The 25,974-nt window shown below is 43.4% G+C and overlaps 1 protein-coding gene across 1 annotated transcript in view; it reads right to left on the bottom strand.

Moving 5' to 3' along the window:
• Positions 1-14,840: 14,840 nt before the first annotated feature.
• The window catches only part of LOC114710370 (calcium-dependent secretion activator 1), a 114,203-nt gene continuing 103,069 nt past the window's right edge, over positions 14,841-25,974 (bottom strand). Inside the window, exons 5-6 of the mRNA XM_037208289.1 lie at positions 19,826-20,059; positions 14,841-15,158 (exon numbers count right to left, since the gene is read on the bottom strand). Coding sequence (XP_037064184.1) covers positions 15,033-15,158; positions 19,826-20,059 — 360 coding nt within the window. The 3' untranslated portion in view covers positions 14,841-15,032. The remainder of the gene's footprint in view (positions 15,159-19,825; positions 20,060-25,974) is intronic.

Genomic DNA, 25,974 nt, shown 5'->3' with positions numbered 1-25,974 from the left:
TTGTCAGAAAGTGTCTTTATCTGCTGAGCTGTCTTAGGCCCTGAACGTCCTATTTTATAAAGGACTTAGATGGTTACTATAATTGTATGGGAACTGGAGCTTTTCCACAATGTCCTATTTGTCTCTTGTGCACTGCCACTCATATACTCTAATCCATAACCGTTCTTTTCTGCTGTTTCTACCTGAGATCAGCACAAATATAACCAGGACATTAACTGCCTTTACCTCCATGTCCAAACATGCACTCTGTGTGCTTAGCTTCATGAAGTGTCACTCTGCTGCTAATACAATAATTCTAATCAGGCAGCTCTTTTCTGTAAGCAGGCAAATGGAGCAAATTGAGATTGCTCAGTGAGGTAAGGGGATGACCTTCATTTGAGCACAACGATTTGCTTGCTGTTTGTACACAGACAGCTGAACCACATCTTAATTCCAGCCTGGAATTTGAAAGCTGCAGTGAATTCTCTGAGGTTGCCAGACACAAAGACAGATTCCTGATGGAGAAGCTGAAGAGACGGAGGTCTCCGCAAAATCCATCAGCTAGCGCTTGTCAGCCATGCACTCCTTCCCCTCGGGATATGAGATAATGGAGGCCGACTGGATGTGTTCATTCCAATCAAGTGACCAAATGTCCCCTGCTTGTCCTAAGATGTCAGACTCTCAGAGTACAGTCTAGAAAGTTAGGGTAAGCCCGGAGGAGCTAGTTAATGGCCTTCCTTCTCAGCATGTAAGAAATGACTAGCAATGGACTAATAATACCATCTCTATGAGTATATGCAAAGTCACTGCACCAGCTGAGTATAAGGGGTTCCATTACAACATTATCCACAACTTGTGTGCATCTGTGGGTGGATAAAACATGGACACAGCCACAGATCCAGCAAAGCAAACTGGAAAACATCATCAAATATTTACAGTGATGCTTACTGGATATGACGATCATGAGTAATGTTTAATTCTCTGTATATTTTTCCCACTTTGCACAATCAAAATATCAATATCTTTGGTTAAAAAACATAACATGAAATTACACCTCTAAAAATGATGCTCACGTGAAGACCCAGCATGCTGCCTTCCACAGAGTCGGTAGCAAATAAGCACGATTTGAAGTGCTTGCATAAAATACAGACTTCCCTTCAGTGTCTTCACAGATGCAGCCGTTAGGAATTGCGAGTCCAATTCCACTGTAAAGCTAGAGTCCAGCTTGATTCATTTGCATGTAATTAAATATTATCCCCACGACAGGCTCATGAAGCAGTGGTGACATCACCTGAAGAGAGCAGCCTGTGCTTTGGGTGGGGCTGGATGTTCTGTAGGTTGTTTTTTTCTAAATCTTTTCTCACTAATGCTTCTATCAGCAGCAGGTTTCATTCCAGGCATAGTGCAACCTGCTGCTGTGGAATAGAATAATTGTTTAACGATATAAAAATGTGTTGCATTTGTTTATGCTGCATTTGTTTAACTATGTAGATGTATGTTGCATTTATTCATTTGCATTGTACAATAATTATTTAACTATGTAAAGATGAGTTGCTTTTGTTTATGTTGCATTTGTTTAACCATGTGTTGCATTCTTTTCACCTTGCCTACCTAAGGCACCTGATTGGCCTAATAAAAAGCTGAATGGCCAAGAGCTAGGCAGAGGAGGGATAGGCAGGGCTGGTGGGTAGAGAGAAAAGGGGGACCAGACAGGCAGCTGGGGTCCAGCCAGCCAGACATACAGGAAGCAGGAAAGTAGGATAGACAGTATGTAGATAAGGTAACCAACCCTCAGGGCAGCACACAGATGAATAGAAATGGGTTGATTTTAAGTTAAAAAAAAAAAAAAGCTAGCTAAGCTAAGATCCAGCATTCATAATGAATAATAAATCACTGTGTCATGATTTGGGGCTGGCGGTGCAAGAAAGCCTGCTACAATCTGTCTTACAAGCCAAATAGGAAATGAAGCTGGACACAGGCAGAGAATGTCTATTTTCTCCTTGAGTTCGGTGTCAGTATCACAATGTCAGCATGTAACATGCTGGAAGAGACATCTCTGCTAATGCCGGGAAAGAACACATTTGGTGGGGCGGAGCAGTACTCTTGAGGGTGGGATGGAAGACTCTGCTGGATACTCATTACTTACCTCCAAGGTTGTAAGAGACCCACTTGAGGTCATCTACCAAGATGATGACATTGCCACTTACAAATAGGCAAGGAATGTATGAGGAAGAGATTCGTGAAAACTGGGGCGGTAAACGTCCAAGACAAAGGCCAGGGGCTGTTCAGTGGAGACTGCTCAGTGCTTGGGGCTAGCTCCCAAGAGGAGCAGACGGGGTCAATGTTGTCATTAGGCCCCAGTGATTTTGAGTCTGTCTGTCTGTTCCTCTGATTTCTCTGTCACTACAGCTACTGTCACTCTCACTTGATGACAGTCACAGTCTGCTAGAATGAAGTTAAAAGTAGGTGAGTCCAGTATGGATATTCTTGGACTAAACCCCAAACTTCTTCCTGTGACCCCTGACTCTGTGAGTCCAGTTCTGGCCAGTCTTATTGCCTCAGTTCCTCAGCATCCCTTCACGGCATTCTAGCCAAGCTGACTTTTCTTCTGCCTCTCAAAATCCCAAACTCCCTTTTAGCACTGGTTTGCTGATTGTATGATTTTTCCCTTCCTACCATGGGTTGCAGAATATTTGTTTAACTATACAAAGATGTGTTGCATTTGATTAATTATGTAATGATGTGTTGCTGTTTTACCTTGCCTGCCTAAGGCCCCTGATTGGTCTAGTAAAAAGCTGAACAGCTAATAGTGAGGGAGGAAGTATAGATGGGACTTCTAGGCAGGGAGGGTAAGTAGGAAGAAGAATTTAGGCTCAAGGAAGAAAGAAAATGAGATGCCAGGGACCAGGCAGACAGACACGGAGGAAACAGGAAAGTAGGACATACAGAATGAAAGAAAGGTAAAAAAAACTCCAAGGCAAAATGTAGATGAACAGAAGCAGGTTAAATTAAAAGAGCTGGTGGGACAGGCATAGGACAGGGCCGAGCATTCATAACTAATATTAAGTCTCTGTCTTTATCGGGGAGCTGGTTGGTGGCCCAAAGAAAAATCACAACTGTCCTCATAACGGACTTCTTCTTGTGTTACTCTGACTTCAGTAGTCACAACTTTGGGCCCCTTTCTGACTCTTTAAATTCAGACAGATTCTCTACGCCTTTGCAGATCTCCATGGAATAACAAAGTTTGCTTCACCCTGCACCCATATTTTGGCTACATGGCCAAGGGTTGAAAGCAGATGTATGGCTAAAGATGAGAATTAGTGTTCTCAAACAAATTTCTAAGGATATAAGAGAAGAATAAAATGACCAACCATTTAAGTATTCCAATTTAATCATTAAAATGGTCAAGGATAAATTTTTAAAGTTCTGATGTGCATAGGCATGTGCACTTTTCTTTTGGTGTGTGTGTGTGTGTGTGTGTGTGTGTGTGTGTGTGTACATGCATGTGAAAGTATGTATATGTGTATGTAAGTATTCCTTACTTGAAAAGTGATGCTTAACTGAACCTAATGGTTCAGTCTTATAATCCCAACTACTTGGTACACAGAGATTGGAGGGTCTCAAGTTCAAGGCTGACTGTGGCCTCAGAGCAAAATCTAAGGACTGATAGAGCTACTTGATTTGAAGCTATCTTAACCAAAAAAAAAAACCCGCTCAGGGTAGAGCACCTCTGAACATGTAAAAGACCCTGGTTTCAATGCTCAGTCCTGTGAACAGAAACAACAAAACTCCAACCATACCCCTCCATTGAGCAAGCACCCCTCACCCAAGGGCAGTGTGTGGGGTTAAATGTTTACTTTCTAGCCTCTCCTATTCTCGTGCAGAGTGGGCCTTCACATAAGCGGTGAAACTGATGCCATATTATTTTAATGGCCACTGGTCCTCAAAAGAGGGTGTCTGTCCAGCTCATCACATCATCTTTCCTCACAAGCTATTGAAGCTTCATTTTTCATTAGTAAAGATTTACTGACCTTTTTTTCCATCCCAGGTCTAATATGAAGGCATCCTCATATGCACATTTTCTAAGTACCAAGAATTTACATATAAACTGCTCTAGAAAGGAAGCCAAAGGGCATCTGGTTGAGAGACAAGTGTCTTTTCTTCTTTAGTCACACCAGCTGATGTCCTGCGTTACTTGCTTTCATATCCTGATGATGGTAAAGACTACCATTTCTTGTTTGTACAGGTGCTTTGCTTAGTCATTGCATTCAATCCCTTACCAGCCAGCCTCTGGTGTCAGTGCTGTGAGCCTCCTGGTTAGGGAAGGAACTGAGCTTCAGAGGGATGTGACAACTCATCTAACACAACAATGTGAAGCAAAAGTGTGATCTGAACCAACTGGGTGTCTCTCTCAGAACATTGCTGTAGTGCCAGAGCTGAAGATTTACCTCCTAAGTCTGAGCTGGAAGCAAGGAAATGGAACAAGAGTTTTTAAGGCCTTCCCAGGGCGCCAAGAAACTCCGAAGGACCTAAGGGTTGCAGCGCCGGAGGGTCCAGGACTCTCAAACACTTGGAGCATTGGCATCAGCCATGGTGCTCTGTTTTCCTCAGAGGCCCTGCTTTCACCGAGTTCTAGATCACAGCACAGGGAAACAAACGAAGGCAGCAGTTTAGAAATGCTCAGAAAAGGAGTCTGCTGCTGCATTCCAACCTCTTAAGCACTGTCCCTGATCAGAAAGAAGGTGGGTGAGTGGGTGGGTGAAGACCCGCTCATGGGGTGTGGGACTCCGTGTAAGACTCAAAGGCGGCTGTGCCCTGGAATAATCCTCTTGTACACTGTAAAGATTTGCCACTGAAATTGATGTAATAAGACTCTTGGCCAGTAGCCAGGCGGCAAGTATAGGTAGAGTGACCAAACTAAGGATGATGGGATGAAAAGGGGCAGAGTCAGGAGTCACCAGCCAGATGCAGAGGAAGCAAGATGAAAATGTCATACTGAGAAAAGGTACCAAGTCACGTGACTAAACTTAGATAAGAATTATGGGTTAATTTAAGAGTAAGAGCTAGTTATTAATAAGCCTGAGCTATTGGACTTATTAATATTGATTATTAATTAATAAATAAATTATTTATAATTAAGATAAGCCTCTGTGTGGTAATTGGGAAGCCGCTGCCAGGTATTTGGGAGTTGCTGGCAGGACAGAAACTGCCTATAGGGCTGCGACTGTAAGATGTGGGAAGATGTACTCTGCACTCCTCTTGCCTTTGAGAAACAACTCTTATGCCATTGGATCAACCCACCCTACGAGTCTCTCCTCCACTGGAAAAGCCCTGTTTCAAGGGTGCTCACATCTCTTTTGGCAGAATAAGCTCCTTGCTTTCCAGGGGTGGCTGGAGGACTGGATAAGGTCTCTTAACATCTCTAAGCTTCTGTTTCTTTCTATTTAATGAGAGGGTGCTGATTTCTTGTGTGTGTACGTGTGTTCAGGAGTATGTGTGTGTGTGTGTGTGTGTGTGTGTGTGTACATGCATTCATGGGTGTGCATGAGTGTGGAGGTCAGAGGTCATTCTCAGGTATAGTTCCTCAGTAGCCTCCACCTTGCTTTCTGAGACAGGGTCTCTGGATGGGACCCACACTTGTCACTTAGGCAGGGCTGGCTAGACAGTGAGCCTCATGGATCTGGCTGTAACTACCTTCCCAGCTCTGGAATCACATCTGGATGTTACTGTGCCCCACTTTTACATGTACATGGATGCTTGGGAATGAAGTTGGGTTTTGCAGCAAATCCATTGCCAATGGAGTTGTCTCCTCAGCCCACTGATTTAATACAATCTGTAGTACTTAGTGAGACTATGGTGGGATTTGGCTAACACTACTCCATGAGAGGCTGCAACGTGCTGATTCTTGCACCTTTATCAGACAGCCTGATAGTATAGTTTTCAACAATCCGACAGGCAGGTTGCACTCCTGTCAAATATGGAGACACTGAAGAAAAGAGAGAAACATCTACTTGCCTAAGGCTGCCCAGCTGGTGATGGTGAAGGCAGGACTTGGTTGGTTCTGTCTGTTGTTGTACCTGATAGTGGCTTTAAAGGAATGGTGGAACATTTGTGACTGTATCGGTTTCCGGGAGGGTGGGACTCGTCATATTTAGGGCTCTCTCGGGGCTTGCTGTGTGCCTTACAGTATTTCCTTTGAAGACGGGAACACTGCTTATGTGCAAGTGTTGAGTTACACCTGCTGGATGCACTGACCTGGAACACCTGTGCTGTGTGAGTGACAGCAGGATCATTGCTGTTTAAACACCTGCAGTGTTTAACTCCATAAACAGCTCAATTCGTGGAAAGGAAATGAGCCTTTTATAGTCTCTAAATACCCAATCCTGTTTAAAATGCCTTCCTTCTCTGGCTTTTTTAGGAAGGCAGGGTATCAAGATAGTGAAAAGTGCCATCTCGTGTTTGGGTTTTGGCTCAGCTATTTATTATCAATGTCATTTTGACTAACTCACATAACCTCAATGGATCTCAGTATTTCCATCAACAAATGGGTATACCAGTGTCTTGTAGGTCTTAGGTACCTAGTCAGTTGAATTGACTGACTCAAAGTTAACAGTTACTACTTTAGATCTAGGCCACATTTTATTCCCATCTCCCCTTCCTCCCTTGAACAGTGTTAAAGTCAAGATTGTGATAGCAAAATGACTTCTATGAAATTGATAGTGTTTAACAAATGTTAATTAATTTTGTATTAACATGTATCATGAGTATAGTAAGGCACAAAGAGTTAGGTTGTTGGCCCAAGGTCACATAGCCAAGGCAAGAATGTGGTTCTGGAACACTTGACTTTGTGTTCTTATTCATGACAGTCGCATGTTCTTCCAGTCCCTGTTGAATCTATACCAAGTATCTCTTGTCTTATTACCAATGAGGGGTTAGAGCAGCGGTTCTCAACCTGTGGATCTCAAACCCTCTGGGGATTAAATGGCCCTTTCACAGGGTTCTCCTAAGACCACCAGAGAACAGATATTTATATTACTATTCATAACACTAGCAAAATTACAGTGATTAAGTAGCAATGAAATACTTTTATGGTTTTGGGGGTGACCACAACATGGGAACCACAACTGGGTTAGAGTTTCTGGCCCGAATCTCAATGTTACAGGTAAACAACTCCATGCCATTCCTATCTATTCTGTTCCTGATTATTTAATAACAAAAATTCACAAAGCATATTCTTAGTTTTCCATCATCTACTCACTATTAAAGTGTTCATGAAGTTTGAGTTTACATGGATGTTTTTTCACACTCGGAGGGTGTTTCAACATCTGACCACCACATCCAGCCACTCCTTGATAACTCAGTCTCAGCTACAGGTCCTGTCAACTGCCTTATGCCCCTCACCATGGCTCCCTTCCCAGCTGGATGAGAGAGTTTCAGAGTAGCTGAGGTGGAAGGGATCTGAAACACTGCTTATCAGGACGGGGGTGGGGGGGGGAAGCTGGGAAGGGTAGTGTCCAGTTGATGATTGACAGGGGGAAGCTAGGAAGGGTAGTGTCCAGTTGACGATTGACAGGATGGGTAATTGCTGATGGGATCAGAGGCAGAACCTAGAGTCTTCTGTCCAGAGCCTGTTCTCAGCACACAATCCTTCCTCCATCTTTAGTTTCATTGGTTGTTTCCCCTGCTAGCTAACCTTGCCCTTCCAGATGACACACAGACTGCTCTTCTGTAATTCTCTGGGCCCCTGGCTTGGGTTCTCTGGCTTGAGAGGCCTCTGAGCATCCTGAATGGTGGTTATCATTTTACTGATTCTGAACTCACATGTCTTCTGGGATTCTGGTAGAATAAATTTCTAGGTCAATGTTGTCTTTTACCATTTGTGATTTAATTAACTCTAAAAAAAACCTAAGCTTTATCTCCGAAAGAAAACCAAGAGAAATGGTGCCTGGGTTTCCACTGCACAGCATTTTCCGTCTAATGACTTCAGTACTGTGAGGGTGTGGGGTGTGGAGGAAGTGGACAGGGAAGGAACTACTCTCAGAGGACCGCGTCTCTTTTTCCATGTGGGCTCTCCAGTCCTAAAAAGCTGCAGTGGCACCTGGACAATTGGTTATTCTATCCCAACATATGTTTCCACATTTGCTTTCCTGCATGGCTCTACAACTCCAAAGGTCAACTCTTATTGCACCCATCTTGGCCGAAATGGCGACTTCTAGAAACACTATGCCTTCCTTCTGACTACCAGACTACTGAAATGATGGTCCCTAAGGAATTGGAATTTTCCTGGGAATCCCATGCTGGGAGAAGGAAAAGGAGGAAGCCTTGTTCTAGCCAGACAAATAGGCCATTTCCTAGGAAAAGAGTTCACACAATTCTGATCTGTCAGGCCACTTTGCAGAGACTAGAACTCAGGACTGCTTGGTTATGCATAACTCTGGCCCTCATATCAGGAAGCAAAGATGGACATGGGGATCACTGAGTCTCTTTGTCTCTCTTCCCAATGTGGCCACATTGAATACATCTCTCTTTTTCTCTTGCTTTTCTCTGTTGTATTGTCCTACTGAGGTCAGGTAGCTGAGCACACCTTGGTAGGGCTGCCAGGACACAAGCTCTGACCCAACAACTTGGTAACATTATGATTCTTTGCTTTCATGCCAATACCTGGACAGCAATATGTGCTTACTACGTGTTTTCAAACCAGCAGAGTTGTGATTCTAAGTTTACTCTGTTATTTTAGATGTTCTGGTTTAAGATGGCAATCCGATCATCTGCTCCCTGGCCTAAAATCTCCCCAAGCTTTCACCGGAGCCTTGGAATAAGCCATCCTTCTTGTGGCTCAGAAGGTCCCAATATGTCTGGCTCTGCCGTGTTCTCCTGGCTTTCCTTTGGGATGTTTGTTGGACAGTACCTAGTGACACTTTCATTTCTGCTGATCATTTCTGGTCTTACAGTCTTTGCATCTGCTCTCTCCTCTTCCTGGGATGCTTTTCCTATGACTGACTTTTCCTTCCTCGTTCTTTGGGTATTAGTGTAAACATTCTATACTTCAAGGGGCGTCATTGTCATTGGGGACCTGAGTCATCTGTACTTGCATGGCTCTACTATGGCAGCTTGTTTGTTCCTTCAGGGGCACAGACTATAATCTGGTTATTGTCTTACACCATTCTCGTGTTCATTACTGATGCCCTTTATTAGATGTTTGCAGAGTCCCAGAGCTGGGTACATGCACTTCCAGCCCTAGCTGGACAGATGGGAAGATTCCATGGAGGAAAGACAGACCCTTACCCTATCACGCTCTCCTTTTCACACTTCAGTTGAGTGAAGCAGAAAAGATTCTCCACTTCCAGGGAAGCCATTCTGAGGCTCTGGACACAGAAGACATTTGGTAAAATGAGATGGAAAGTGCTACTGTGGAGAAAAGGATGCATGGGGCCAACACTGGGAAGAAGCAAGCTGCCTTGCAGAGGGCTAATTGTGTGGGTGACTCAGCAGCACACCCTCTCTTTGCATGAGCCGGCCATGAGAGCCCGTCTCTTCTATATTGTGCTATTACAACAAAGAACACATACCACAGAGGAGAAACGGTATCAAAGTCAGTGCACTTGCTCTTCTGTTTTTAAATACAGGCACAGCAGACTGGGCGCTCTTGAAAAGAGACTAGTGCGGTGGCAGTTTCTCAGCCAAGACACTTGACCTTCCCAGTCTCTTGGAAATGGCAGGGAAGAATCTGATTGTGATTTCTGATCCACAGCAACAATGGAATTCACACCTTGTGGCTAATGAACTTGCCAAGTGGCATTGTGGGTTTTATGCAGAGGAGTGTGGTTTCAGGTAAGTGAGAGAAACACTGGGCTGTTATTCAAATGTTCTTCTGCAGAAACATGATTTAAATACTCCGGTATTTAACCTTCTCAAATTGTGCGTGCTATTTTAGAGCAGAAAGTTACACTGTGCAAAATTCCCAAGAAAGAGTGATTTTGGACAATATCATTCCATTCAGGGAAATGTCATGTTTCTTTTTTTCCAAGTTAGAGTGGTTTGCAAGCCAGCTTCCCAGCTTGCCATCTCTATACCTCCACATTCATCCCTGTCAGCAGGATCACCAGCATCCTGTCTAGGTGCCATCTGTGTTATTATACACTCAATGCATTTTCTTTAAGTTAATTCAGCCTTGAAATATTAACATATTTCTCTAAAAGGGGAAACTCATTTCCCTGTTGGCAAAAAGACGCCAGCAGCAGTAGCCATGATGAAGAGTAATTTCGGTGAGTCTGAGCAGAGTAAATGCCAACTGCTCTTGTCTGCTGTAGGAGGCTCCTAGCCTCAGGCCTGAGGAGGTGCCAAAGGCCTGTTAGCACCAAATTAAAATGACCTCCTTGTTCTGCTCAGTGGAGTGGGCAGGTGAAGGAGTGGAAATGGAGCAACTGCTTGCTCTTTGATTTGATGTCCTTCAGTGCCATGCTTTGGTAATACCTGAGATCTCTTGTTATTCCTGGAGATAAGAACAACACCTGAAAAATGTCACCCACAGCAACGATGGCCTACTCTGTCCCAGAGAAGATGAACCTGGAACCACAGACTCTCCTTCCTCTGTGTGTGTCCCGAGAAGACTCTACTCACACAAGGATCCAGTTTCTTCTGCTTCTGCACTCCATGTTTTCCTGACAGAAGCAGAAACAATGTGTTGCAAATGGATACCATGACTGCTAGTGAGCATAGCTCACAGCAGCATCTGAGCATGTACTGTTGGTTCACTGCCTTAAAAACCCAGGAGAGGAGGAAAACAGAACTGAGTGGATATGTGGCATGCTCAAGAATAATCTGCATGCTGCAAACATGTGGATAAACTGAAGAGTGAGTAGAGGTCACAACTCAGCTCTGAGTATAAAAGATGGCCCCACAACACCCATAACTCTAAGATTATAAAATACTTTCATTTGTTATGAAATACATCTAGCTCATGGACACAGAACACTTAGATTATGCAACTGATCCAATCTGACCTTGCTGAGATGTTGAAAGGTGTCCTGGTTACAAGGGAGGAAATACAATTGATAAAAAGAAGTAGGAGAGAGCACAAATTCCTGATTACCATGGCTGAGCAATACAGACTAGGGTTTCCAGTAACTGTTCAAGGGTACCAGTTCAACTATATTTAGAGCATGATTGAATTTTAAAAACTGTTATATAGATGAATTCGCCACTAGGCTTTTCAAAACTCTAAAATGTCTGTGTACAATGAGTTCCCCAGTTTCCCTGATGTACTTGGCTAAGCTCTGACAGTCAGTCCCTGCCTCTGCTCTGCTTGAGTATACTGTACGGAGACCACATAGTTGGGTAAGCTGAGTTATGTAACATCTTCCTGAATTTGTAACTATACTTGAAAAAAAAAAAAAAGACAAAAGAGAAATTCCCTGTAGACATGTGATAACCAAGATGCACTGTACAGCCACTGGCTGGTATTTTGCTAGCTGCAAAGGTAGAATCTATGAGTAACAAAATGAGCTTGGATGGAATACTGGTCTGGAAACATGTAAATGAGACACAGCCAGCAGCTGGTTGGAAGAAAACAAGACTCAAAAGTTCCAGCAGGAACAGGGCTACCCTAGGCAGGGTTACTAGGTAATGAAAGATAGCTTTTAGGATAACCAAACTCATATGCCAGAAATAACACAGATCAGCAGTGGGGAAAATTGTAAGGAGAGGAAATAAAAGCCTCAAAGGAGAGAAATGATGGAGAAGTAAGTCCCAATGAAAGAGGACGAATGTAGAGCTGCGCAAACAAGGCCATTTATCTTTCCAAGTGAAAGCAGGCAGAAGCAGAGGAAATCTGTCCCCCTGAACTATGATGAAGGAGAAGGTAAAGGAGATCTCTGGGGAAAGAACTGTGCATTTGGGAGAGGATGAGTGCAGGACGAAAGGACGCTGTATCATAGGAATAAAGAAAGGGACAGGAAATTGACAGATCTCAGAATCTGGGTGTATGTCTTCAGCACCGCAGATGGGCTAACTCACAACACACTCCTTCCCTTCTCATGGCAGACATTACAAGTTGATCATGACATACTTTCTTCCTCCTGGATACAGATTTATCTCGAGATCCTCAACATAGCACACTTGGTAACTCCTAGCAATTTGATGGACTTGAACTCAATTATGAAGCCTGTATTCTGTATGTATTAAACTGTTGGGCTCCACAAGGCCTGGGCATGAGGCTCAGAATAACTTCCTGAGCCTAGCTCGAGTTTGGCTACCTGTCCTGGGACATGACTTATGCATACAAGTGACTCAGCACTACTTGACCTAGAATCAGCCTCTGCCTAGTAACTGCAGAGATGGAATCATCTCATTGGCCCACTATCCTCACCCCATCCCCTCCCCCATCACCCCAACCTATATAGGTTCACTGCTGATACAAAAAGCGAGTCCCCACCCAGTGTGTTTCTCTCCGGTAGACAGGAGGGAGGCCGTTTTCACTCATCATCCCACTCAGCCCCAGGGAGAGACTGGCTGGACCAGTCCTGTCTCCGCCCTACCAGTTGGTCAGCCCAACATTAAACAAATTAGCAAAACCTCTGTGAGGGTTCTGTAATATTCTCTGGTGAATAGGAACTCAAAAGAGCATTCTTTGCTACAAAAGCACAACATTTTGATGTGAGGAGTTTATGTGCATGGATGCCATAACCTCCACAGGTGGGAACAGATATGCTATTTCAGGTGTACCTAACACTAACATAAACATTTTATACTCATTTCTATCATAAAACTCTGTTTTAAATATTCACAAGGGCATACAAATCTATCCATAATTTACCTTGGAGATTGACGCTGTTTCACCTAGTTAAGTGATGTGAGTTAGCTTTGAGTTAAAATATCCCCTATGAAACAACAGATGGGAAAGCAGAGCTTTCCTCTCTTCCTCTCTTGCAGCACCCTCATGCTGAGTCCCTCCTTTAAAAAGTTTGGCAGAACGCCTTTAATCCCAGCACTCGGGAGGCAGAGCCAGGCGGATCTCTGTGAGTTCGAGGCCAGCCTGGGCTGCCAAGTGAGTTCCAGGAAAGGCGCAAAGCTACACAGAGAAACTCTGTCTCGAAAAACCAAAAAAAAAAAAAAAAAAAAAAAGTTTGGCCGAAACATTACAAAGTCCCTAGCCACTCCCCTGCTCCCAACCCCACCATGTAACACACATTGAAAAGGCTAAACAGCAAAGCACAGCAGCACTGATGAAGTCCTGGCCACTTGAGGAGACATACATCGACTTTCAGCACCGTCAGTAAAAAGAAACTGCAGCCATCATCAGGTAGACCAAGGATCAACAGGGAGAGGGGGCTAGCACTCAACAAGTCACAATGGCCTCCATTTCCTCCTGAACGTTCATGAGTCCCCTCCCCCAACACACTTCTGGGCATCCGGGCATCCGAGGCATTGCCTATTCATATAAAGAACCACGTGAAGGCAGACAATACCCTCAGCCCTTCTCCAGCCTGAGAAACACTTGGTGCTTCCTTTGAACTATTCTGTTTGAACATGCTGGTGAGTTACTCATGTTCTGCCAAAGAACTCCTTAATGCTGTGGGGAGGAGTCACGGGGAGGGGGGTGTACCTTCTGATGACTCTTGTGGATTAATGCCAGCCGTGAAGATGAAGATGCTCATTTATCTACGCAGGTATTACGGAGATTGGAAAAGGAAGGATGGAAGCAGTGGTGGTGAGGGAAGCGAGCAGTGATCTCTTGGGAAGTCTCTTCACCCAAACAGGTAGATCTTCACTGCTGCCAGCCATTGCCCCAGCATCCTAACCATCAACGGCCTCACCTCAGCCCTTCTGCTGCAGCTGGAAGGAAGAAGGTGTGTCTTTCCCGACGCCACCCATTCTCCTGTCCAGCTCCGGAGACTCCTCGTTCCACCACCTCCAGCCCCAGTGGAGTCTTCTGTGCTTCTCTTTGCCACAGAGCCATTGCTAACCAAGCACCATTCATGAGCTCTTCATCCCATGGCGCTTTATAACACTACAGCAGATGTCTCAGGTACCCCAAAAGAGACCTGTTCAGAAGCTGGTTCAAGTCCCCCAGGTATCACCACTCAGGCCACCTTTTCCTCCAGTTATAACTGTATTTGCCCCTAAGTACCCATGGGGTATTGGTTCTGACCTTCTCCACCCACTGATGTCCAAGTCTTCATAACAAATCACAGAGTGCTTATGAATAACCTATGTACATCCTTTCATGGGCACCAGATCACTTCTAGGTCATAGGTGCCTAGTAGGAAGTACCGTGGAAACAGTCGCCCTGTTTAGAGAGGGGCGGCAACTCTATACACAATCTGTGCCCAGACAGGATTTTTTTGTTTTATTTTTGAGACAGGCTTTCTCTGTGTGGTCCTGGTTATCCTGGAACTTGGATTAAAGGCATGTGGCACCATGCTTGGCCAATCAATATTCTTTTTTTTTTTTTTTTTTGTCAAAAATTTCAATCCACAGTTGGTTGAATCTAAAGACATAGAAACCACAGACAAGGCAGGCAGCCTGTATTTATAAACACACAGTTGTGATGTCCCCACTAAAATGTGAGCACTGTTAGGCTCACAGTGACCATTTTGGCTTCTGCTGTGCAACAACACCCTGTACACACCCGGTGTTGGGTGGCTAAAGGCTTCAGAAATGGGGCTGTTGCTTGACTCCCTTTTTTAACTTTGAAGGAACCGGGACCCTTGTCATAGTTGTCAAACAGAAATGGCATCAAGGCAGTGGCTGTATCTCAGTTGGAAGAGCCAGGACATCATAAACCAGGCATGATGGCATATTCCTGCAACCCCAGCTCTTGGGAAGAGAAAGGAGGAGGGTCATAAGCCCAAGGTCATCCTTGGCTACATAGTCGGTTTGAGGCCAGCCTGAACTACATGAGATTGTTTTAAAAAAATGGAGTCAAGTCCCTTGTTTGCTAAAGAAGGTGTGGACCTTCTGGGCTCCTCTGGAAAAACAGTTCTTTCCTTTGTTATCGGCACAAACAAAACCAACGGCGACCACCTTGGTGAGATAAACTACGGAGAAAGTACTCACGTTGGCTTAGAAGCCTCGGCTTGGTCGGTCTGCAGTTTTTCTCCACCCTCGACCTCCATTGTGCAGTAGACAATGCGATTTGGAGCCAAGGATTTAAGGCCCTGAACTTCCATGATCACCACCTGAAAACAGAATCACATAAGAAGATGGATTTAACGCCAATGCCAGAGGCAGCATCACCCGCAGGAAGAGAAACAGACAAGAAGCTACAGTGAAATCCACCAGGGAGGCCATGGCTTCTGCCCGGCTTTCTTCACCAGTTGCTCAGGGGCCTTCTAGGGAGAGGATGTAACTGCTTACAAAGTAGCCGATCGCCTTCCAGAGGGAACAATGTGGCTCACTCAATCACTCCCCTGGAGTGTGAATTGAGTGAGGGGCCTTGCACAAGCTAAGTAAGCCTTACACCCGAGATTCCTCTCTCCCTCCCCTCCTCCCTCCTTTCTTCTGCTCCTTTTCCTTTTTATCTGTCTGTCTCTATACTTATCTCTGTGTCTGCGTCTCTCTTCTTACCCCCTCCCTTTTTTCTTTCTTTCTTCTCTTTCTTCACAGGGTCTCACTTAAGTGCCCAGGCTGATCTTTTACTTGCTGTGTAGCCCAGGCCTTGAACTTGGAATTCTGCTCCTCTGCTGCAGCCGCTATTATAGGTCTGGCTCAGTGACTTGCTAATTGAGACGCTCTCACGGTCAGACAGGTAAGGTAAACCGGGCTACTCTTTTCATGTTAAGCAAACAAGATGAAAGGGCTTCATTCTGCTTTCTTTAAAAATATTCCAGCTTTTTAGGTCAGCACTTGGGAGAAACACAGCGTGTGCATCAGCTTTTCTCTTGATAAAGCTAAGCAACAGTAAAGACCTAAGAGTCAGCCGGTGTCACCCAGCTTTAGGACCACAGCTGGGCATGAAGCAGTGGAGACTACGGCAACCTGGAGCACACAGGCCCGATCCACAGGGGAAGCGGCCACTTGTCTGTTCCCAGCTTAACGACCAGATACTCTGCTTTGTCCTGCTAGAAAAGAGCGCTCTCAGGCAGAATTATGATCAGAAATTTGATTTTGAAATGCTGACAATCTGAATAGGGAGAAATAAAATGTGCCAACTCCATGTATACTACTTTCATAGCTATTTATGATCTTTGCATGCCAAGGTTGTTGAACCCCAAACCCCAATATATGCAAAGCTTTACAGTCTCTGGTCTAGCCTCAGCTCACTTACAACTTGCGGGATTTCTTATCCCCACTCCATTCAGTCACCCGTTATTCTGACAGTCATGTGATGGTGTACTCTGCCACAGGAGCAAGGAAGAGAGGGAAGGGACACCTGTCAACACCCAGAGTGAAAGGACCTCCTTGGTGACTGACACACAATGACAAGCATCTGGGGAAAATCACTCTTTCTACAAAAGGCCGTTACAAAGGAAAGAGAAGTGGGTATAGAAAAAAGACACATGCTTCTGAGGGGCTTTGGTTCAAGAAAGCACACTTGGGATATATAAGTCTTAATTTTGCAATGTGATAACCCACAGATTCTCAAGCAGAATGAACCAATCACTGGTTGAGCTTGTGAAGCCGAGGTCAATGGTTCCCCTCCTGAGCTCAGTGGGTGGGCTCTAACCAAGGCCTCCTCCCCTCTGATGGTTTCTCTGGTGGTGCTGCTCCTGGGGCAGGGGCCACAGTTCACTCAAGAACCCTGTGCAGCCTCTGGGATGTGGGAAAATGATCTCACATTTAACTCCCTTCTGTTTTGTCTTTTCAAACCTGCAGAGGCTTAGCTTTCTTTTTCTGTCTTTTCTTTATTTTTCTGGAGAGTGTGTGATATGCATGTGTAGATGTACATGTGGAAGCCTGGCCTTCCACCTTGTTTGCGACAGGTCCTTTGTTCACTGTAGTGTACTCCAGGTTAGCCTGCCTGCCTGCCAGCCTGCTGTAGGAGGGATGGGTACAGGTGCTCACTACAGCCTTGGGACTTAGGTGGATTCTACAGATCCAGACTCTGCTCCTCCTGCTCATGTGGCAAGCACTTTTCCCACTGAGCCTTCCCCTTGGCTCCACTCAGCGATTTTACCTGTGAAGTAGGGATACGATGCGTATCTGTTATGGCAAGAGTATATACCGGGGAGGAACACATTGTGGAAAGAGAACAGTTTACAGTCTGAAAGATCTCACTTTAAGTCAGATTCGGGGCCTATATTAGCCTTGCCATTTGCAAGTGTCAGGCTTTGTTTGCACATCTGCAAACACCTCAAAGGCCTTTGTGAAAAAGGATTTGCAGCAGCCTTCGCAAATACCTGTTGCTTTGCAGCAGCACTCACTGCCCACATTCAGGACACAGCATGCTGGGCCTCTTCTTCTCACTCAAAACTGAGCTTGCTCTCCTTGTCTCTTGCAACAATTCAGTTCTCTAATTACTTGAAATACGTCTTGCACCAGTCTGCAAACTCGAATTGTAGCCTGCCCTGCCGCTGTGACGTCCTGTCTCCACCTGTTCTTGTTACCCCCACTCACTGCCATCCCCAAACGCATCCACGAATGTGCTAAGGTTCTGGCTGGCGGTTCTACTATGGTTTGCCATTTAGTTTTCCAATTAAAAAGTATGTGGGGACCCAAGGGCATTGCAATCTGTGCTTGTATTTATAAGTGTGTGCAGAGAGTGTGGCTGAGGTCGTGCCGACACCTATAGTTCAGATAATCAACTATTCAATATTGAGAGCCAATAATGAATTAGAAAATTACATACTTAAAAGCTTCATGAAAGTCAATAAAATACTTTCTTTCTTCCATCTGTTGGAAGACAAGAGGGAGTAGGGAATAAATTGCCACCTTTAATTGGCAATAATCAAATTCAAAGACACCTAAGCAACAGCAGTCAGTACCTCAGGTGGCAGTACTTAAAAAAATTAAAAAGGAAACTTTCTGTGAGATTACACTGATGACTTTTCTCACATGCAGAGTTCTATATTTAATTAAGATCCACCTCTGCTGACAGCGGCATGCATGTGGAACACTGCAATGTGAAGAAGGACTCTCTCTCTGAGCTGAGCAGAAAAAACAACTTACCCACAGTTAGCACACAACATCCTCGATAGCAGTTTATAAGATTAAGTTAGTCTTTCCATACTCTAATTAAATGTACAGAAAGTTGATCTGTTCTCTTAATTGCCTAAATCTAGGCTCACCAGGCAATTTTTTTTTTTTTTTTGTTTGTTTTGTGTAGCTTTTCTGTGTAGCTTTGTGCCTTTCCTGGAACTCACTTGGTAGACTAGGCTGGCCTCGAACTCACAGAGATCCGCCTGGCTCTGCCTCCCGAGTGCTGGGATTAAAGGTGTGCGCCACCACTGCCCAGTCACCAGGGAATTCTTATGGAGTTTACTATGTTCGTCCCCCCTCCCTCCATCCCTCCTTCTTCCCTCCACTCCTCCTTCCCTCTTTCCCTCTTTTTCTCCTTCCCTTCTTCTTCCTCTCTGTCTCTGTCTCTTTCTCTGTCTGTGTCTCTCTTTCTCTCATACAAGAAAAGATTTTGGACATTTTATCATGGAGCAATAATAAATATTTGGGGGAACAAAGTGGCTTACCTTGACTTGAACTTTATAAAAAGTTATCAAAATACCACATGTGTATAGTTTTATGTCAGTTATAGATATGCATATGTATGTATGTATGTATGTATGTATGTATGTATGTATGTGTGTGTACAGATTTTTGAGTGCCATTGACCTTTGATAAGTTATATGTGGTCCTCAAACTTTGGAGTACATAGAAAAAATACCTAAATCCAAGTCTAGTGTGACAGGCCCATAATCCCAGGCACTCAGGAGACTGAGGCACTAGGGTTGCAAGTTCAAAGCCAGTCAGGGATACACAGTGGATTCAATGCCAGCCTGGACAACATAGGGAGACCTTCAGAATAAAAGATAACAGGTCACATGTTGCATCTGACCTCTTGTACTAAGTATAATAATACTGATGAGGTTCATCCATATATCAATGTGTGTTTCAAGAAGTATTCTTTTTACTTGCCATATAGTATTCTGCTGTACAGATGTGTTATATTTTCTTCCTATCATTTCCTATCATTCACTCATTGAATGGGATTAAGAGTGTTAGTATTTTTGGCTATTATGGCCAAAATAGCCAAAAATACTGACTATGCTTCTAAACATATTTGTGGGGACATGTATTTTCAGTTCTATTGGGTGGGTATCCAAGCATAGAATTACTATATAACATGTGGTTGTATATTGAACTTTTTGAGAAAATGCTAACTTAGTTTCTAAAGTGGCTGTGTTGTTTTATATTCCTATCACTTATAGACTCTGGTTAAGTGGGACTTTAATAGTACTCAGTAGTCTGAGTACTGACCAGTTTCCAGTGAATTTTGATGCTGGTGGATCAAAACCACTCAATAGGAAAATATGAAGAGCCAATGTGTGAAGAGACATTATAGAGGAATGCATTGATATGCAGAGTATATCAGCATTAGTCTGGAAAGATTCTTACACTAGAGGCTGAAATAAACTAAAACAAAACGAAACACTCAATCTCAAGGCTGAACTACCATACAGCCACCAGGAAAGATAATGGGAAAAAGAAATCTGTAACTCATTTCAATGATGCTAGGTCATTCCTCTTAATGTAGGCTTCTAAATATCTTCCCAGAATCCTTGAGTACTGCTTTCAGACAGGGGAAAACTACAAAATTACATTTGACAGGTGAAGCAATGTGGTTCCTGGCAAGGGGCATGGTATACTTTCTGTGTATACACCAGTACACTTTCAGAGATTTGAGGCTTTTTACCTCCAAGGAGAAAGACAGCAGGACATCTGACTTGGACAGCTGGTTCTCACTCTCCTCGCCCATGTCAATGATGGAAGCATTGTGGCTGCGTTTGAGTTTCTGCAGCTTGAACTCTCCACCCTTGGACACCGGCATGCTCTCCAAGTTGGCCATGAGCAGGTTCACAGAGGACTTCAGCTCCTCAATGTACATGTTCTCCATTTCTTTGGATACAAATTTAGGAAATTTGCGTTCCTTGCAAAAGAAAGGGAAAAGTATAATCAGACCCAATTTACATAGAAAGTTTGCACATCAGAGTCCCACTTACGATCACATCAACCATTAGTGAATTTGCTCTGATGTTATGGAAGTATGTTAGGAAAACATTCCATCTGGATGTGGAAAGGCCTGCCTCTACTTATTTATAACCTCCAACAGGTAGGAACACATAAACATTTAGTAAGAAAGAGGAAAATGTTTGATTATAGCTCTATATTTTTTTACCCTGGTTTTCTCCAGAAAATTTGATTTATGGAAAGAAAAATGGATGATTTTTTTTTCAAATCCAGCCCCAGTTCCAACATTTTTTTCTTCTTTGTTAAAATGCAGTCAGGTTGTTTGTAAGTTTAGAAACAGAAGCACATCCTATTTCTGGAAGTTGGTAGAGATTTTCTCACAGGAATAATTAAAAAAATAGCTCATTTGAAATGTTTCAATCATAGCCTTTGGCTATTTCTAAGAATACTTACTATTTCCTAGGAAAATTGGAAAAAACAATGAAGTAAAGAAAAACATGATTACAATTCCTCAGGAAAGTAGCAGGCCGGTTGAACCTCGGAGCTGACCACTGCCATTCTTCCTCATGGCTCTGGGCTTCAGCAGGGAAGGCAAGAGACCTGACCATGCTACTTGCTCGTCTGCTTAGACCTTAAGTTGCCTGAGTGCCTTGAATAGTCTCTGGATTGGTGACCTTATCAAAGAGCCATTTCCAAGCTGCTACATGAAATTGCCCTGTAAACCCTACTCTATAGTCTACTGATGGGGTGAGAGGCAAGTCAAATCTGTTTGGCTTTTATTTTATTTTATGAGTTATAGACAAATCCAATTTAAACTGGTATAAATAACTCAAGGAACTGATTGGCTTGGAAATGTCCCAGGATAAATTCAGCTTCCAGTGAGGTTGAAACCACAGCTCTGATGATATAATCCCAAACAAGTTTTTTCTCAAAAACCTTGGTTTTAAGAGTCTCGGGTGTGATGGTTATTTTGATTGCTAACATGATGGGATTTAGAATCTCCATGGAAACAAATATCTGGGCACATCTGTGAAGGTGTTTCTGGTTTAGGTTAATTGAAGACCCACCTATTCCATGAGTATCTGGGACTGATAAAACAGGAGAAAGTGACTCTTAGCATTCACTGCTCTCTGCTTCCTGACTACCACTCCAGACACGTCACACCCCACTGCTGGGCCTTCCCCACCAATGGATTCCACTCAAAGTAAGAACCAGGAGAATTCCTTCCTTCCTAAACTTGCTTCTGGTCAAATATTTTGTCTTAGAAACAAGAAAATTAACTGATGTATCAAAATTAGCTTAGTGTGATTTCACTCAATGTCCCCAAAACATTGCTGAGGATCTAGAAATCATGGCATCATATCACATTATTTATGGAAAGGATAAATATTTTGTCTTATGAGAAATTAAGGGATCTTTTGTCTTAGGAATCCTACCCAAAGTCTGACTTATTAGCCTACACTGAAGCAATGTCTATGAACAGTAATAGACTATGCTGATTTACCTAGGTGTGAGTCTTATTTTCTTTCCACAGGCTGGGATAGACTTTGATCTAGAGCACATGGAACATGAATTGATTTGATAATTCTGTGTGCCAAGGAATTATCTATTTATCTATTACATGGATGCTCAACTCAAAGTCAACTAACTAATTCTAAGTGACTAGCAATCAAACAGATTTACTGACTTGAGAAACATCAAGAATGCAATGAGTCTATCAATGAAGCTAAAACAAAATGATCATTTCATTGAGTGTTGGCTGCCATATTGTATCAATTCAATGATGAGTAATATATGCAACAAAGAAGAGAGAGAGAGAGAGAGGAAGGCCAAGCCACAGAAGGGGGATAGGGAGAAGCAGGAGGAGAGGAATGCACACAGGAAGGAGAAACCAGAAGAAGCTGTCTATAATCATGGAAACGAAGCTTGATTTCTACTAGATTTTAATTCCCACATGGCCTAGTATTTCCTTTTGAATATCAGCTCTTTGGTATTGTGATTTAAATAGAAAATGTCCTCTACAGGGTTATATGTTTGAATACTTGATCCACAGCTGGTATTTGGGAAGGGTATGGAATCATTAAGAGGTGGAGCCTCACTTGAGGAACTATGGCATTGGAGGTGGGCTTTGAGGTTCTAGAGTCTGGTTCCACTTGCTGTTGTCTCTCAGCCTCCTGAATGTTGATGCAATCTCATTAACCAGTTTCCTGATCCCACCTGCGGCCGTGTCTTCTGCCATAATGGACTCCATCCCTCTGGAACTGTAAGCCAAGATAAGCCCCTTCTCCCTGAAGCTGTTTTGTCAAGGTAATCTTTATCACAGTAAACGAAATGAATATTCCTGGGAATCGCCTTTTTTCCTCCAACAATTCCCCTTAACTACTAGTTGGCTCGAAGAGTATTTTATTATTGCCAGTGTAGAACGTTCACTCAAATACATGCTGATCTTCCTACAAGGCTTGGTGAGTGATGTCTTTGAGCTGTGCCAGTCTCCAGCCTATCCAGAGGGTGTTTCCTAAGGGCTGGCCCCCTTTTCTTCTTGCTCCCTGGTGCCTCTCAGCTTCTTGTCTTCTTCCACACTCAACTTCAACACTTCTCCATGTTAGGCATCTATTTTCTGGGCATCACTTATTGAAATGGCTAGCCGTGTGTGAAACACACATAATTTCATACAATTCTATGTGAAACCTAACCCTCAGTGTGATGATATTTATGATGAGACCTTTAGAGACTGACTAGGTCTCAGGGGCACAGCCCATATGAACTGGATGATTTCCTTTAAAAGAAGCCCCAGGTAATGCATTTGCTCTTTCTTCCATGTGAGGACATGATGAAAAGATCACTGTCTAGGGACCAAGTTGGGGGCTGAGAACTTGCTGCTTCCTTGACCTTGATCTTTCCATATTCTGGAACTATGGGAAATAAACTTCTAGCATTTGTTTTTAGAGTAGCCTGAATAGATGAAGATAGCATACTTATTATCAACGAATCATCCATGAAATATATTTGCTTAGTGTATGTCTTTCTTTCTGAGCTATAAATCAGGGTCATATCATCTTGACATCCCACTAAAAATCTTGATATCCAACATAATGTGTAACAGTTAGTAAGCATTCATCACACATGAATTGAGTGATCGGGTCAACAGCTTGTCAAAAAGTCTATATGAAATATCAATGTAGCCACCACTCAGCTGTGAGGGAGATGGGATGATCATGAATTAAGTTTTGGAAGAACACTGGAGTTGTGCATTTCACGGCAAATGAGTACGAGGTTCTCAAAATCTACTCAGCAACCTCAGAGTTTTGGTTCCTTTGGGAACCTCAGAATGCAATACTTCCTGCCTAAGGGTTGTACTCACACTCTGTGGTACTTTCTAAACACATCATGGGTGGATGCGAGAGCAGCAGGGTGGAAATGATGTTACTGACAGAAGTTAGTGGTGCGTCAATGTGAGAGGCTCTCCAAAGCCCAATATCTCTAAAACTTCCACACAGCACTTAAACTTCCTCATTCTTAAACTCTATCAAAGGACAACAGGGGTCCTTAAAACTGGGGCAAACTTGGGGCAGAGCCTTGAAGGCATGGGAACTTGAGTGCTAGGCCATTCTGACTTGAAAAAAACACACAAACCTGTGAACACTGTGCCTGCCACTAGGAAGATTCTGGTGGGAGGATATAATCATTTTCCTGGGGCCTCACAGTTACTGGGGGGGGGCAATGAGTGCAGAAACATCAAAGAAAACATTCTAATAGACATACAAGAGAATGTGAATGCTTCCAGAGGGAACTAGTGGGGCCTCACAGAGGAGCTATATTTGGCTAAGTCTGGTCAATGAAGAGTTTGCCTTGAGGTTGAGTTAGCCGAGAACAGAGCAACCAGCATTTTCTTTCTCCCGAGAAAGACATAGACAACCATGAATGCAAGAAGATTTAGATAACTAAACATGCTCACAGCCTTTGTTTCCTCATTCTCGACACACATGTTCCCTCTGGAGAGTGAAGAGTATAGCATATACTCATGGTGTGAGTAGTCCCTATATCACACAAAGGCTGCCAAATGCCAAAGTTTACATCCCAAGAGTTTAAAGTACAATATTGACCTCTCACCTTTATCTGCATTTTAAAGCTCAAATGTTAGTATACATGGGGACATTTGAAGGGGAAGCGGGTGGTGGTGGTGGTGGTGGTGGTGGTGGTGGTGGTGGTGGTGGTGGTGAGAGCTTTTATTTTTACTGCCAGTTGCTGTATTTGCCAAGTGGATGGGGAGAAAAAGAATAGCATTTATGAAGTAGTTTATCATTAGCTAGTCAGCTTGGAGAGAGTGCATCAAGTCTGGTCTCTTTTGTCACATACTTCCTTGGGATTCACATAAGACTTTGTGTATGTGTATGCATATGTGTATATGATATATATGCTTGGATGCATGATGTCTCTGTGTGTATGTGTGTTCATGTGGGTGCAAGCACATATGTAGAGGTTTGAAGACAACCTTGGGTATTGGTTCTCATTTTCTATTTTTTCTGAAGCACAGTCACTTCGTTATTTGCTGCTGTGTATGCCAGCCTAGGTGGTTCATAAGTTTCTGCAGGTTCTTTTGTCCCTGTCTTCCACCTTGCTACAGGAACTTTGGGATCACAGACATGCTCTACCACACCTGTTTGTATGTGTGTTGTGGTCCTCAGGTCCTCATATTTATGCAGCAAATGCTACTGAATCATCTTCCTAGGCTCACTTTATGCCTTTAATTCCTCTGTCTTGACATGTTGGAAGAAGACCCAGTGAATGTTTGCAGACCTCACCATTCTGTTGCAGAGTTATTTCCCATCAAACTCTGCATGAGAACACTGGAAAACCCAAAGAATAATCACTCTTTTTAGAAGTTGGACAGTTTTAGATGACATCATAAAAAGAGCTTCATAAAGTTGAAGCCTGCAAGGAAAAATGAGGCTATTTTTTTTCCTTGAGCCTTGAGAAGAAACAGCTTCTGTCAATCTAGGCTGTGATTCTTGAGGGGAATTTTTAGTGGCAGACTCATTACAAACACTTTTCAAAGCTGTAACTGTTCCCAGATAAGAAAAGTGTAGCTGCCCATCTCCATTGTCCCTTTCATAGGCATCAAAATGACAACAGGAGTTTTTATTCATATTGCTTTATGAAAGACAGTGTGGGGGTGAGATGGTGTCCTCCAAAGAAAATCTCTGTTTTGGCCTGATGCTACTACTCAGTTTTAATAGTCACCAGGGTTAACCATGTCCAGCCACACTAGCAGAATATTGTAACACCTCCAAAATTAGAACCTGTAAGTACTATAAGATCCTCTAGCCATTGCCTTTTCCTTCTAGGTATGGAATATTTATCCAGAAAGAATGAATGGGCTGTGTGTGAAAGCTGACAAGTCTGCTCTCACTGAAAGAGTGGCCCAAAGTCTCAGATGACATCCTTAAATGATCAGGAGGAAGATGACAGAAAGACACTGTAGGTAGAGGAGCTCACCAACAGTCTTGCAACTATTTCATCCAACCCACCCCAATACTTTCTGGGCCCCCTCCTGTTTCAGGTGCTATGGTTTTCAATGGGAAGTGAAGGAGTCAGCTGGGGGTGATGATTATGGGAACACTTGCCATAAAGCCTCCTATTAGATACCATGGGGAACATGACATTATAGACAAATCCACAGAAGGCATCAGGAACCTTATCTAGCATACATGAACAAAATGAACTCCACTCTGCATCCTGGGTTGATGCTTGCTGGCTTTCCAATGCTTTGTAACTAGCTGGGGTTTGATTTCAGATTAAAATGTAGAAAATAAACCCCATAGAGTTCCCATTAAGAGCAAAAGACATTAAGAAACATGGATATTTGATTGGTGA

The sequence above is a fragment of the Peromyscus leucopus genome, chromosome 9 (assembly GCF_004664715.2).
Source record: "Peromyscus leucopus breed LL Stock chromosome 9, UCI_PerLeu_2.1, whole genome shotgun sequence".
Classification (NCBI taxonomy): Eukaryota; Metazoa; Chordata; class Mammalia; order Rodentia; family Cricetidae; genus Peromyscus; species Peromyscus leucopus.
This window is presented reverse-complemented; position numbering and strand designations above follow the sequence as displayed.